Below are 12906 nucleotides of genomic sequence, written 5' to 3'. Positions count from 1 at the left end.
CGTTTCAGTGTTTTGGCGTGACGGTCAGAGGTGCGAGGACCCAGCTGTTGCACCATTGCCCTTTACTAAATGAAGCATTTGGCGCGACGGTCAGTGGTGCGAGGACCCAACCATTTGCGCCATTGCTTCCAAGTTTGAATTTCGCGCCACTTTTTGCCAGCAGTAGTCATCATGGCGGCCATTTTGAATGAGGGAAAACTTCCAGCTGCCATTTTGTTTGCAATTTTGCCGCATTTTTTCCCTGTACTTTGAAGTGAGCCTTGGAGAGTGGTGGCACCGTGACGTGACGCAATCCGGCGGCTAGTCATCCACCCCCACTAAGTGGAAATTTCTAAACAACAGCGAGGTGTTGGTCCTTGCCTTAGGCCTCCCTCCAGCTTTTCAATCGGCAGGCACTGGGAGGATCGGATCTTGTGCCAGAGATTCCCTCATGGAGGCACCCTTAATAATCATCTCAGCCAGCGACCTCTCCGCCTTGATCCACCAGCTGCAGTTACTCCAACTGTATTCCAGGTGGTGAGTGGTGCCCAGAATACACCTGCTCATAACACAATGGCAGACAACCCCCATCAGGAGGCAATGCAGCCAGGGCCCTCTAGCAGCAGGAGCATTACCAGACAGGCTAGCAAAGCAGCCTCAGAGGCCCTCAGCAGACAGAGCCAGGCGGGGGGAAAGAAAAGATCAAAGTCCCAAGATCAAGTTGCCCCCAAGCACCAAAGAGCACCAGCGAAACAACCTGAACAAGCCCAGCAACAACCGGTGACTAGTTCTCCAATTCCTTCAGTGTAATTACCAGAGGCCCCAGCTCCTACTAATCAGGACCCACCATGGTCGGATAGTGAGGAGAGAGCCAGGAATTTTCATCAGATGACTACTCTGAGTCAGCCACCTCCCCCAGGCCATCCATGGGTGAGAATGAGGATTTGTTTCAGTGCTTCTTGGAAGCAGAGGATTCACCTCCAGTTCTATCACTGGTTCCACAACATCCTCTGCCCCGCCGGGCCACTAAGCGTAGGCAGCCTTTAGAATATCAAGGGCCGGCCCCCTCCTCGGAAATGCAGGAGGTTATCACCAAGGCCATATCCCAGGGTATTGCAGAGGGTCTCAAGCAACGTGCCAAGTGACATTGCAGCGCCAGGTCTTCTTTCTCTAAGGCAGTTCCTTCAGAGGCTCCCCAGGGATCCACCTCTCCCCATTCCTCGCTGGACAGCGAGGATTCAGCTGTAGATGAGGAAATCCTTCAAGAGCAGGAGTTTTCAGGGGACAAGGGGAACGGTCACGGATAAACCAGCCTTCACTGGTTTGTTTAAACATGTTTCATTCAAGACAATCTTGAGTAAGGCCAAAACAGCCCCCCGTATGGAAATAACTGCCACCGATCAGGCAACAGTACACCCGTCAGACCTTAGCGAAGGACTCTTTGAGGAACCGGTAGTTCCCCAGGAGATTATGCCAGTTCCTAAATTATATTTGAACGTTGTGCAGCACCAGTGGGTTCAACCGGGCACTCTAGCCACTCTTGGTAGCAGTGATAAAAAACTCTATACAATGGATGCTTCCCTGGAGGAATTATTAAAATTGCCTCAGGTGGATCCTCCGGTACAAGCCCTTACATCCTCCTCAGTCTTACCGCCTGACCTATTAGAGGACTTGAAAGTGGAGGATAGGAAATCCCGAAAGGCTTGTCACAAGACCCATCAGATGGCTGCCTGGACCATCAAGACAGCCACTTCAGCGTCCTTTATGTCCAGGGCCTCTCTCCTCTGGCTCAGACAGATTTCTGCTAAGCTTCTAGCAGGGGACACCAAATTGAGGCAGGAGTTTAATAAGGTTTTAGTGGCAGCAGAATACACTGCGGATGCCACCCTCAACTCCGCTAAGTTCGCTCCCAGGGCTCTGGCTTCTAATGTCACCACCAGGCAGCTCTTGTGGCTTTGTCACTGGAACGCAGACATGAGGTCCAAGTGGAAGTTGGCCTCTGCCCCCTTTAAGGGAGGGAAACGTTTCGGGGAAGCCCTAGAACCTATCCTAGTCGAAAACAAGGACAAAAAGAAAGTTATGCCGTCTGTCACTAAGTAGACAGAGCACAAAGATTCTGGTTATTTCAGGAAGCAATCCTTCCTTTCCTCAGAACCGTCCACTAGCACTGGTCAATACCACCGTCTGTACAATCAGGGACAGGACCGGTCACAGAACCATCAGCCCTTTCGGGACAGGGCCAGACAACAACCCTTCTCCAAGCGGCCCTTTCGTGGCGGATCAGGCTCTAAGCCTTTCCGTTGCTATAAGCGACAGCCAGCTGATGGCTCCCATCGGAGGGCGCCTGCAACTATTTCAGGTCCGATGGGAGCAAACAACGTCAGACCAGTGGGTTCTTCAGACAATCCATCTGGGTCTGACCCTAGACTTCATTTCCTCTCCCCCTCACCACTTCATCCGCTGTCCCACCCCTTCCTCCTCAGCCAAGAGGTTCCTAATGTAACGTTCTATTACCCTTATCTCTCTTCAGGAGATAAGGGTAATAGAACCAGTACCAGCAGGTCAAGAAGGTCAGGTTTTTACACAGTCCTGTTCCTAGTTCCGAAGAACTCAGGAGGGCGGGGGGGATATTAGATCTAAAAATATTGAACTACCATCTAGCGTACAAACTGCTTTGCCAACCTCGTGAGCCTCTCCATCACCAAGTCGTGGAGAATTCCTCCAGAGGAGGTCTCTCTCAGTCAGGGGCCCCTATCACATCCAGAGCCCCAATGGCTGCAATTGGCCATTTGGCACTTGAGAGAGACCTTCTAGAGAGGGACTTGACTTTTACAATCTATCTTGACTTGAACTAAGATCAGACTCAGTAGAACCACATTTGAACAGTGTTACAGGTCCATGCCTTCATCGAAAAATCTGAGGAACCGGAAGAGGAGGCATGGCTAAATATCTTTTCAATTCAGTCCAGGGCAGTCAGACAGAATTTAACCAATGCTTGGACTCTCCTCGCAGCGTACAGAAAAGGACCCTTCATGTAAGCCAATGGTCAATTCCCGCTCTTACAACTGCATTGCAACTTCTTCCCACTGCAGTCTGGGCCCATCAGTGCAGTACTCACAAGAAACCCAGGCCTTCTCCATGCCTGGAAGGCCTCAGATTGCTAGGATCATTGGCATGCAGAGCTCTTTCTTGCATTGCCACTTCTGAGAGACCTGGCCTTCCTCCTGTCCAACCATGGACAGAATGCCTCAGCCAAGCCCCAATCAAGATAGGCCCACTGGGTCTTTTCTCTGCCCTACCACTCCTCCTCCCTGCCCCACTATGTTTAGGTCTATTTACTTTACCCTTTCTCAGCAGCTGCTAACAGGTGTGCCAGCAAAGTGCAACTATAAAGTTAGCAAAGGCAATCTGATTTCTGTGTACAGTGGATCTAGTCATCTCAAGTCTTCCAGATGTGGTGGAAGAAAAAGAAGGCCCAGGCAGTGGTAGGCCTATCCAGCTGAGGATTCATGATCTGGGCTTTCCAAGCCTCTATCCTCCCCACATCCTAGAGGTATCCTGGTGCACTTAACAACTGCAATGGGGAGAGCTGGAATTGCTGTCATTGAGTGAGACAGTCATGTGAATATCTTGTTTAAAAATAACAAATGTCCAAAATTCTGGGTTTAATTGTGCTCAAAGGTCAAGAACTACTAACTGTATTTTTCAGCCTAAGCGATTTCTCATGCAAACTTAATTTATTTTAATTTGAAAAAAAAATACAAAATGGCATATATGTAATGAATAATTAATGTTTTTGATTCTTCTTTTAGTTACTCACTATTCAATGTGGTTGCTAGTGAGTTGGGCTCACTGTTGTTCTTTAGTAAAATCCAACCTAGCAGATAGTGATAATTTACATGATTGGCTGAAGAAACTTACTCTTCTAATTCCGGAGGTAAGCTTTGAAAATATTTTCTAGTTTAGTAGAAGAAATAAGTCAAAAGTAGGTTAAATATATCTGTTGAAAGAGACATTTTAGAAGTTTTGAAAAAGCCTTTGTTACTTTATATATGGCTTTATTAGTAGTTTAAATATTGTGTTTAGTTTCCCTAACTTGGTTTTTTTTTGTAAATGAATGCAATTGTATTCATATTTATGCAAAATACAATTCCTACTGGATACATCAACCCTATTGTTATCTTCTAGGTAGCATGCATAAGGTTTCAGCCAAAGTCCTCGTGATCTATCTATATAGAAAATAGCTGTCTCCTTCAATATTTACAATATCATTTGTAATTTCCCACTATTAATTCTTTGGTGGGTTTTGTTTTTGTTTTTGGGTTTGTTTGTTTTTTTAAGTTTCCAAAGTGTTCTAGCATCTTGTTTATAGTCAATTAAAATTATTGGTACAAATGCTTAGTTCATAATATTGATAGCAAATAGGCATATTGAAAGTAGTTTATAAATCCAAACATAAGGAAAATAAGAAAAATGTTTTTATTTGAATTGTTTCCATTTAATTGTAATTCTTTATTTCAATTTCAGACTGCAGTTCGCCATGAATCTTGTAATGGTCTTTATAAATTATCACTGTCAGGGTTGGATGGTGGAGACTCCATAAATAGGTCTTTTCTGCTGCTAGCTGCCTCAACACTGCTTAAATTTCTTCCTGATGCCCAGGCACTGAAACCTATTAGGGTAAAATAAAAAATGTTACATATTTCATTTATGTGAAATTGTATTGTATAGTAAATTATCAAAAAACAACTTCCTCCGAGTGAAATTGTTATATAGTTCTTACATCTACAGAACAACTTATATTAGAAGATAGGCAAACAATTTATAGTTAACGAGTACAATTTTTTATTTGTCTACTTCTCCAATTCCCAGTGTTTTACATCAACAATATTACATCAACAATTGATGATTCCCCCTCCCCCCTTTTCCATAGTATTTGTTAAATAATTAGTATAAACACCTGTCACTGATACAATACCAGGCTTTGCCTTTCCTATGTGCTAGAACACCTGTCTCAGCCATTGTACCAGTAGGGTACATACCGGGTAGAGAGGTAGGGTAGGGACAAAATTAACTCCTGCTGACATAGTCTCAGGGCATATAGTGCTTCTTTTGAAAAAAAAATCCATAAAAATGGAATAAAAGAGGAAGAACTTCCTACAAAATCCATCAGTTACTCTTTCATAATTGTTTAAGTTTAACTGCAAGTAATTTCCATTTCACAAGTTTATGTAAACAAGAAAACAAAACAAATTTAAAAAATTTAAACACAGGTATTATAAGGAAAATGTATTTCTAAATAATACTCCAGTTGAGAGTTTTGATGACAGAAAAAGAAGTTAGTTTTTCATAAAAATGACATTGAAGGAGAAAGAGTATCTTTCTTTATACTGTCAAACTTTTTGGAAGTAAAACTGTATACAGTATTCATTTTCTTTGCTTTCATGTTCACTTCCACACTATTGAGGTGTTAATCAAAAGAATGTGAGCATCCTCTATGTTAAAACTTAATTAAATTATATATATATTGTTTATAGTAAAATAGACAGAGAAATATGAAATGATAATTTGGTGTAATTTTTGAAGGGGCAATTGAAAATATTGTTTATGCATTAAGAAACAATAAGCACAAAAATGGAAAATAATGGAATAATTTGGAAAATAATTTGGCTGAAAGTGAAAACAGAGCTATGATGTAAAATGGACTATGTAAATGAGAGAATGTAAAACAAAAGATCCAGTCAACACTTTGTTTCTATAATATGTGTAAATTTGCTATGAATTACATAAATACTAATGCTTATTTTACATAATTAGGAAAACTTAGAACAAAGTAGCCAATAATCATCTTCATTTTATTCTTTTCTTTATAATGTTTTAGAATTATTATTTTTGAATTAGCAAATATCTTTACCAAAGTTGGGGAGGAAAAAAAATCTAACCCTCTTCTCTCCTCCCCCCCCCCCCCTCCCCAGATTGAGGATTATGAAGAAGAACCAATTTTACAGCCTGGCTGTAAAGAATATTTCTGGTTGCTATGCAAACTAATAGATAATATACATGTAAAAGATGCTAGTCAGGTAAGCATAACTGATTTCATGTTAAAGGTTTGTGTTGTATTTATGTTTATGCTTACTCTGTCCCATAATTGGGTAGATCAGGTTGCCCTGATAGACGGGTGTCATCGGACAAACACTTATGTTAAAGGTGTATTTTCCCATTTTAAGTCTGTATTAGAGACTATCCGACTTTCCAAACTGGGACAAGCCCAGCAAAACTGGACTTCTGTAACTTTGTAAAGATGGTTTGACAACAGATTTACAATAGATAACACATTGCCCTATTCTATAATGCTACTGTATTAACCATTTATCACTCAGCAAACCACCAAATCTAAGAGAGTACTTTTTAGGAATATTTAAAACATTTCCATATCAAAATATTCCAATCTCAGAAACAGTGTAATTTTGAATATACTGAGTTTGCTTTGAGAAGAAACAAAACTTATTTTTCTCCCTACTTTAGAAGAAAAAAATTATTGTGGATTTGTTTTGAATTTTCTGATTATTCCAGGCAAATTTCAGGAAGAGGTCATATGTTGCATATGTGTTGTGTGGCATTTTACTTTGTAGGAAGATAATATAAAGATATGTATGTTTAGTGTCCTTGTGTTTATATACACAATAGCACTTCACAGAAAAGTATTGATGCCTTTGCCATCGTGTAAGCTTAGACTGTTTTGTGCAGTATTGGTTGATTCGCTTTGTTGACTTTTGGGGTATGTATTCATTTTTTACAAACTCAAATGCCTTGTAACATCCTCAGCATTTTTAAAAATTTTGCAACCAGAATAATTTGTATGTACAATCAAACCATCAGCAAATACCTACTCTATATAATTGTTTTTGCTGGGTTTTGGCCTGGCATGCAGGGTAAGGAAAAATGGATGTGAAATCTTTGGTTTTCCCTTGTTAAGTAAGAGGAGGGAGAGAGTTTATAGATAAAATGATGAACTACTGTTTTTTTTTAAAGTGAATCCATTATGAAACTTTATAATAATAGAAGAAAATGTAATTTATGGTTATCTGCCTGGTTCATTTATTTCCAAACTGGAAGAAATGCTAAATGGAAAAATGTTACTGAGGTTGACTGCTTTATCCTGTTAATTGAGTAGGCGGAGCAAGAGTGATAAAGGATGCTTCCTCTCCCCCCCCCCCCCCGCCCTTTCTTTTTCTCTTGCATTCCAGCTGGTTTCCCTCCCTCTTCCCCCACTTTTTTCTGCTCTTTTCTCCCTTTTACACATGCCCACATGCACAAAGTCTTTCTTCCCATTTGTGTGCAGATTCCTATAGGAGCAAGGAAGCTTCAAGCAGATTCCCAGAGGAGATTGGCTTTCGCTTGGGATCCTGTAGGTTAAAATTATGAAATAGATTCCAAGAGAAGATCTGCTTTCTCTAGGAATCTGCTTAATGGATTTAACTGTCAGGAAGCCAAGCAGTGTCTGAGAGAACCTTAGCAAACTTGTTTCAGCAGGGTGGAAGTTTTGTATATTTGGATTTTGACAGGCGCCAGACTAGAGAAGCAGTGGTAATGTAATGTAATAAACACAAGTTATGTCATAGTTATGGGAGAGGCCATAGGAGGCCCAGCACAGGCTCTGTGTGAGTATCTCTAGTGCTGGAAGTTTGGCTCTTGCTTTGATTTCAGCAGGGATGATTTTCAGCTCCTAAACGGGGCCTCTTAAGGCAGTGATAGCTAACCTTTTTGTCGTCATGTGCCGATGCAATGCGCATGCGACCCCACCACACACGCCCGGCCTGGAAGGCCTCCTGCACCAACCTGGAAGGCAAATCATGGTCTGGGTGTGTGTGCAAGGCCCCAAAATGCAATGCGGGTGCCCCCACATATGCACCCTTCCCCCTCACATGGCACGCGCGCATCTTCTGCATGTGCCCCCGCCCCCGTGCATGCACGGCAGAGGTCTGAAGACCAGCTGGCCAATCGGAGATGTGTGCGCATGCGCGGTGGAGATGGGCAGGAGTGATGGCTGGCGTGCCCGCAGAGGGGCTCTATGTGTCACAGGTTCGCCATCACAGTCCTAAGGTCTCTCTTATCTAACTCAGACACCTCATATTCTACCTGGGATTCCATCAACTTAAATAACCAAAAGGATCATATAACAATTGCAACCAGTAGTGTCAGAATTGCAGTCATTGAGCAAAGCAATCACATGGGTATTTTGCTTAACAACTGCTTCTCTCAACAGCCAAATACTGGTCATGTTGAGAACTATCTGTAAAGGCATATAATTCAAGTATACATAGAACATTTGATCAAAAAATCAAAGGTTGGAAGTCTGCATTAGGTAACACCAGTCAGATTGTATTTATGTACAGTATATTGCTTATTAAAATATATTCAAAATATATTCTCATGCAATAGATCTTTTAATATTGCTTTGCATTTACAATTTCATTTTGTTTCTTTTAACTTAGACAACTTTACTTGATTTAGATGCCTTAGCAAGACATTTGGCTGATTGTATTCGAAGGTAAGATTTAATCTTGTTAATTTCTTTAGAATATTTGGTTTAAAATGATTTCCATCGAAATATCATTAAATAATAGAGAATTCTCTTTGTCTTTTACAGCAGAGAAATTCTTGATCATCAAGATGGTAATACTGAAGATGATGGCCTTACAGGTCTCCTACGTTTAGCAACAAGTGTTATCAAACATAAACCACCTTTTAAATTTTCCCGAGAGGGGCAGGTAAGATCTAAAGAACTGAACCAGGATTGTAGTACTTGATCTTGTATATACTTATTATTACATTTTCCCTTATGTATGAATACTTCTTTTTTAATATTTCTACTCAAAATTGCAGTTTGAAAGATCACATAAACTTTGTATTAGGAGAAAAATACTTGACTGTGAAGCAAAGGCAGCAGATTCCATGATAAGCATAGTTTGAGCCTCAGATACATATACCGTATTTATCGGCGTATAACACGCACAGGCGTGTAACACGCACCTTCATTTTAAAAGGGAAATTTCAGGAAAAAAATTTAAATTTCAAATAAAGAACTTTGAAGCAAAATAAGGGTAGCTCAGAACTTTTTTTTATTAACTTTTAGTCAGGAGTCCGGGGAGAAGAGAGACGGCTCATCCATTCTCTCCTCCTCTCACCCACACCCCGCTGTCTAAAGCGCTTCCTTTCGCCCGCCCGAGGAAGAGCGAAAGAAAGCGTTTTAGTCGGGTGTCCGGGGAGAGGAGAGAATATTCAGCCAGTCTCTCCTCCTCTCGCCCACACCCCGCTGAGTAGCGCTCCGCGATCCTTTTCTGTGTGCCTGGCGTTTAAAACATCCGGCTATCTATCTAAACGACAGGCACACAGAAAAGCAGCTGCTTTTGGGGCGAAGCGCTCCGCGATCCTTTTCTGTGCGCCTGGTGTTTAGATAGATAGCCGGATGTTTTAAACGCCAGGCACACAGAAAAGCAGCTGCTTTTGGGGCGAAGCGCTCCGCGATCCTTTTCTGTGTGCCTGGCGTTTAGATAGATAGCCGGATGTTTTAAACGCCAGGCACACAGAAAAGCAGCTGCTTTTGGGGCGAAGCGCTCCGCGATCCTTTTCTGTGCGCCTGGCGTTTAGATAGATAGCCAGATGTCCTAAACGCCAGGCGCACAGAAAAGCAGCTGCTGTTGGGGATCGCAGAACGCGAACCGGCGAAGCGATTAGGAAGGCGGGGTAATGGGGCCACGTGTGCTTGAGGCTGAGGCAGCCTCAGGCTACTGTAAAAACAATATCGGCGTATAACACGCATACATCATTTGCCCCCTATTTTTCGGGGGGGAAAGTGCGTGTTATACGCCGATAAATACGGTAGTTAATTTTGAAAATCCTAATTAATCAGTGATTATGACACTGATTCCACTCAGAGCAGCATTAATTTCTCAAGATCCTTATATTGTCAGTGTATATAATTAATAGTGGCAAATGAATGTGAGAAATATGCAATAATTTCAATTTTATGAATTATTCAGAGGTTGTATATGATCAAGATTTAGGGAGGCAAAGACTTTGGAAATGAAAGACTTATGAAGATATTACATCGTTTGTTTGCAGCTGTAGAAGCTTGGGGCTCCTCCTTCCTATGGCCATGCCCAAATTTTCTCTTATTTCAGAATTGTTATTTTTTTTATGTACATTTCAGGACGTTAATTGGATTAATAGATTAGGTTGTTGTGATTAGCCTCCTTTCTTTCCATCTTTATAAAATGAATTAAGGCCTTTCCATTTAGTCAAATGTTTTAGTTAATATATAATTATTGTAGCACTGATTGGATAGTTTAATTAGATTTTAATTGTTTTGTACTGTATATTTGTTTCTGTGTCAGTTCATTATCTTGAATTGTTTATGCATACAAATTTAAATAACACATTTCACTTCCAGATTTCAGAAACTCAGTTTCTATGAGTTTTCACAACCTTTCTTTTCCCTCTTCTCCTTTAGAGGCAGACTTGAATTGTTTACACTGTATGATGTAATAGCTTAGTTTAGGGGGAGAAAATAATTTCCCACCGTGAATCTTCAGATTGCAATATTAAGTTCTGTGTAGAATATTCCAGCAAGTAAATGTTGATGTCAAACTTTTATATTTCTCTTATTTTATAGGAATTCTTGAGAGATATCTTTAACCTTCTGTTCTTATTGCCAAGTCTAAAAGATCGACAACAGCCAAAATGCAAATCACATTCTTCAAGGGCTGCTGCTTATGACTTATTGGTAGAAATGGTAAAAGGTTCTGTAGAAAACTACAGACTTCTCCATAACTGGGTTATGGCACAACATATGCAGTGTAAGAATATTTTTCTTAATATTCTGTGAGTAGGCAGATAATTTCAATTTCTTTGTATTTTTCCGTTAGGTTAAAAAATTTATTAGGATGTTGATTAGGTTTAGGAATACATTAAAATATTGTTGTATCCTTGTAAAAAGAGTAACCCTATCAGGACCTATCAGGAGATGGGCAACCTATAAATTTAATCAATAAATAAAAACAAAAAGCTTACTCATCCTTGAATATTCCTAATTAAAAAGTGCATTTGCAAGCACTTCAGCAGCCAGGAATATTTAGATGATTAAGTTACTGCCATCTATTGCCCCATCATGAGAAGTCTTCTCTAAGATTTTCTGACCATATTTATTAAAATATTGATGTTCATTTTGATGGCTATTATGTTTCATGTTTATGTGCAATTCTGATTCAACATAAATATTTCAATGCACTTTAATACATGTCAGAATCACAAACTCATCTTTTGAATTGACAAAATATGTTTTTTTCCATTCAAGTTGCTTTATTTTGATATGAAGCTATATGATAGAATGTTCTAAAGAGATACGAGTTACTATGGACCCTGAATGAAATGCAGCTAATAGGAGTTCTACTTTAATTTCACCAAGTTTCCTCTTGGGGCATCATCCTTTTATCATTTCCTAGTGCCAAGTGAAGAGAGAAAAATCATTTATATTCAGATCAAATATGAGATTTTTCTTTTCTCCTGTGCGCTGCTTGGGGAATCCAAGCATGGGTTAACTTTGTCCATGAGCCTAGAGACTGAGTTATGTAATTGTTGACCATGCCTCCTCTGACCGGGATAGTTCAGTTTTTTAACTCAGTCCAGCCTTAAAGAGACGCAAAAAAATTTCCTCTAGGATAGTAGACAAAATTAACTCATTGGACTCGGATTCTTCATTGCTACCAAATTTATCTTGGAACACAGATTGATTGAATATTGTTGGAGTTCGTTTGTGCTTGAATTTAAATAATTTGCGGTTCCTTGCAGCTCTAGCAGCCAGAGGAACGTTCGCCAGGAGGTTTGCTTATCGGGCATTTGAATGGGTTTTAAATCAGAAGAGAGTCGGTTCGCCGCTCTCGAGTTGGCGCGGCGGTGAACAACCCGCTTGTTACCGCCTCCCATCCATCCTGGTTGCCGCAGAGAGAGGCAGCATGCTATACACTCCAGCAGGCGCGAGCGCGGTCAACCATGCATCGGATGAACGGAGCCTTGCTGCTGCTGCACGGTCCCGGGTGACTTTAGCGACGCCATTTTGGCAGCCAGAGCCTTTCCTTCCAGATAGAGAAGAACGTTGGCCATTTTGGAACTAATTTGAATTTCGCACCGAAATAGTTTGCTAGTGCCGGCCATTTTGAGCTGTTAGTAGCTTCGTGCCAAAAATCAACAGGAAGGGGTGGAGTTTTCCTTTTGCACTCAAACTGTGGTGGAATACAGAGAGAGTCATTTGTGCTGTGGAGGTCGGTTTGCCACCATTCCTTTAGCACCGTGTTGCATCATCGCTCTAACTGAGTCAGCTCGCCACTTTGATCAGCGGTTTGCCCTGTTTTCAGATGTGAGCTTGAGCCTTTCAACTCTCCCGTTTTCTTTCATACCTTGCTACGGCCGATCATTCTATTACCGGAGGCAGCAATGGAACTTCCAGCTCTTTCTTGCTGCACTCTGAGGCCGCCAGGCCCAGCACCAGGGTGGGTAGGTCCACCACTAGGGCCTCTAGACATAAGGCACGCACCCCATCAGCAGCCCCAGATAGAGTTGTCAAGTGCAAAGATAGGGCCAAGTCATCGGCCAAGGCTCCTGGGCCCACCAATAGGTCCCCTCCTACCTTGGTGGCTGAACGCCATTCTCCTTCTCCCTCACTTCCTCCCGCAGGGATTTGTTGGTCCCCTGATCTTCCAACACCCCCGGGAATAGGTGCAGATGAAGGGGGTTTAGGGCCCCAATCTACCCCAGACCTTCCTGCAGTCGGCCCGGCCATGATACAGGCATCCTCACACTCAGATCCCACGGCCACCTTCATACCCATGGCTGCAGGCCTCAGGCCCAAGGATGGGCCCGAATTGAACT

At 41.6% G+C, this 12906-nt stretch overlaps 1 protein-coding gene across 3 annotated transcripts in view; it reads left to right on the top strand.

Moving 5' to 3' along the window:
- The window catches only part of USP34 (ubiquitin specific peptidase 34), a 182318-nt gene that overhangs the window by 115260 nt on the left and 54152 nt on the right, over positions 1-12906 (top strand). For all 3 annotated transcript variants that reach the window (XM_081940705.1, XM_081940703.1, XM_081940704.1), the window contains exons 37-42: positions 3792-3916; positions 4507-4659; positions 5955-6059; positions 8475-8530; positions 8630-8750; positions 10655-10838. In XM_081940705.1, coding sequence (XP_081796831.1) covers positions 3792-3916; positions 4507-4659; positions 5955-6059; positions 8475-8530; positions 8630-8750; positions 10655-10838 — 744 coding nt within the window. The remainder of the gene's footprint in view (positions 1-3791; positions 3917-4506; positions 4660-5954; positions 6060-8474; positions 8531-8629; positions 8751-10654; positions 10839-12906) is intronic.

The sequence above is a fragment of the Natrix helvetica genome, assembly GCF_964273705.1.
Source record: "Natrix helvetica genome assembly, chromosome: 2".
NCBI lineage: Eukaryota > Metazoa > Chordata > Lepidosauria > Squamata > Natricidae > Natrix > Natrix helvetica.
Note: the sequence above shows the minus strand (reverse complement) of the source record. Positions and strands in the feature narration are given on the sequence as shown.